This window comes from Dipodomys ordii, unplaced genomic scaffold (genome assembly GCF_000151885.1).
Source record: "Dipodomys ordii isolate 6190 unplaced genomic scaffold, Dord_2.0 Scaffold63, whole genome shotgun sequence".
Classification (NCBI taxonomy): domain Eukaryota; kingdom Metazoa; phylum Chordata; class Mammalia; order Rodentia; family Heteromyidae; genus Dipodomys; species Dipodomys ordii.
This window is the reverse complement of record NW_012267279.1, coordinates 1,477,489-1,479,967: the sequence shown is the minus strand read 5'-3', so window position 1 is coordinate 1,479,967 and position 2,479 is coordinate 1,477,489. Positions and strand designations below refer to the sequence as shown.

The window sequence follows — 2,479 nt, the reverse complement described above, 5'->3', positions numbered from 1 at the left end:
AAAAAAAAAAAAAAAAGATTTGGAGGATTCAGGTTCAAAGCCAGCCTGGATAGAAAATTTCATGATACTCTGTCTTCAAAATGATCAGCAAGAAGCTGAACTGGAAGCATCACTTAAGTTGTAGGGCACTAGCCAAAAGCAAGCAAGCTAAATAAGCACAAGACCCTGGGTTCAAGCTCTAATACTGGCAAAAAAAAGCCCTCCAAAACAACAAATGCTGGCTCCATTAAGCCTTTTGACTCGTATTTAAAAGATATTTTAAAAAAGCAAATGAGATGCAGCTTATGAAATAAAAAAACTTATTAATAGAAATACAGTATATTCATCAAATTTGTTTTCAATAAAAACTACTTCTCAAATGCAAAGAACATACTAATGTGAGGAATATACTTAAAAATGAGATTCTAAATGATGTCAATAATCCAAAGTATCAGAAATAAGCAATAAACAGTAAGAAAAATGAAAGGAGAAAGTTCTCTTTTTCCATAGTTCCTAAGACAAAAAGACCACAGCCACAGGAAGAATAAGTTTTCAAATCCATTTTTTAACCTACACAATAATTTCTCTTACTTCCATATGTAAATGATTTTTTCTCTTTATAAAATTTGTGGTTATAAAAGGAATCATATCTAAAAGCTGCTATTGTATACTAAGTCATCCTACTTAGATTAATAGACAACATATAACAGGGAGAATTCCATATTAAGAATGTCCATACACATCTATCTAATACAATCAATTTACAAGAAAAAAGGGAATAAAAGGAAGATAAGATGGCAGAGGATAATGTGAAGAATCTGAGCCTTTAATTCACTTTCCAAAGCTAAATTAGGAACTACTAAAAGTGAGATATATACAGTAGAGTCTCTTACCTGGATAGATGGGTATGTTTGGTTGTTGTCTGTACTGTGCTCCCCCGGAATGCTGCCTGCTGATCGTCCTTCACATTTGTATCTGAAACGCATTCCTCTCTGCCTGGGTTGTTCAATTATCTCTATATACGGGTTATAAACACCTGAAATTTTTTAAAGGGAGGGGATAATGAGATTAGATTTACAGTACAATGCACTTTAATAATTTTCTTTAACAGCACAGTAAAACAAAGGTTTTTCTCTCCCAACATTAAATGCCACGGTTAAAGTTATCAAGACTGAAAAGGAAAGATGCGCCCCTCCAAGATTTAGCTTCTTTGTAGTGTTACAGGAGTCAGTCACTTGGTGGTAAAAGTGGAAGACTTCATTTAAAAACTAGATGGATGGGTCATACCTGACCATGCAGGAGGCTAAGAATGGAAGGAATAAAGTTCCAGGCCAGCCCAAGCAAAAAAGTCTGACTCTATCTCAATAGAGGGATGCTGGAAGTAGCAACACATACCTGTTAACCCATCAATTAAAGTCTATTAAAGTCTAAATTATGGATCACTATTCAGGCATTCTCCAAGGCAGGAAGTTACACCCTATCTCCAAAATTATCATCAAGATAAGCACCCACCGGTGGCTCACACCTGCAATCCTAGCTACTCAGAGGCTGAGATCTAAGGATCTTGCTTCAAAGACAGCCAAGGTGGGAATGTCTGTGAGGCTCTTATCTTCAACTAATGATAAAAGGCAAAAGTGGAGCTCAAGTGATAGAGCACAAAAGCTCAAAGACAGTACCCAGGTCCTGAGTTCAACCCACAGGACTGGCACACACATACACAGACATACACCCACACACAAAATTAATAACCAGCAAAAGCCAGAGCTGTACCAATAACAACAACAAAAAGCACTACAGAGTTGAGACCATGTCTGGCTCAAGTGGTAGGATGCTTACCTGTAAGTACAATGCCCTAAGATCAACCCCCAATAGCACGTGCATATGCTCACATGCAGATACACACACACGAAGAAAACAGGTAAAAGAAAATAATTATTTGCTATTTATTATTAACAAGGGGCTGCGAATGTGGCATATTGTTCGAAATATGTACCTTCAAGATTAACTACTGATACTTCATGAATGACTCAAAATTATGTTGAGTGGAAGAAGCCAATCCCCAAAGAGCATATACTATATAATTCCATTTATATGAAATTCTGGAGTATGTAAACTAATCTATAATGAATGGAGATCATTAATTGCCTAAAACAGGAGTTGTAGGACAGATGAGAAATTCTGAGGGATGATGGACATATTAGTTATTGTGATGGTATTAATGATTTAGGTTGTAAATATATGTCAAAACTTACCAAATTACATGATTTAAACATGTAACATATCAATTATGCATCAATAAGCTGCTTGAAACATATACATCTTTCCCTTTATTATTCGAATAACAGAAACAAAAGTCTCCCCCAATCCATTTAGTGTTTCTAAATTCCCACAATTACAAGTCCATTTTACTAAGGCTTATATAGTTAGAATGTAATTTTCATAAGGGTAACACAAAGCAAACTTTATTAGTGTAGTAGAAACAGAGTCCTTTTAACTTTAC

General features: G+C 35.3%; 1 protein-coding gene across 1 annotated transcript in view; it reads right to left on the bottom strand.

The window, feature by feature from the left end:
- Positions 1-1,013, bottom strand: part of Rel (v-rel avian reticuloendotheliosis viral oncogene homolog) — a 36,110-nt gene extending 35,097 nt beyond the window's left edge. The window contains exon 1 of the mRNA XM_013022560.1: positions 873-1,013. Within this exon, the coding sequence (XP_012878014.1) occupies positions 873-965 (93 nt within the window). The 5' untranslated portion in view covers positions 966-1,013. The remainder of the gene's footprint in view (positions 1-872) is intronic.
- Between the last annotated feature and the right edge of the window lie 1,466 nt (positions 1,014-2,479).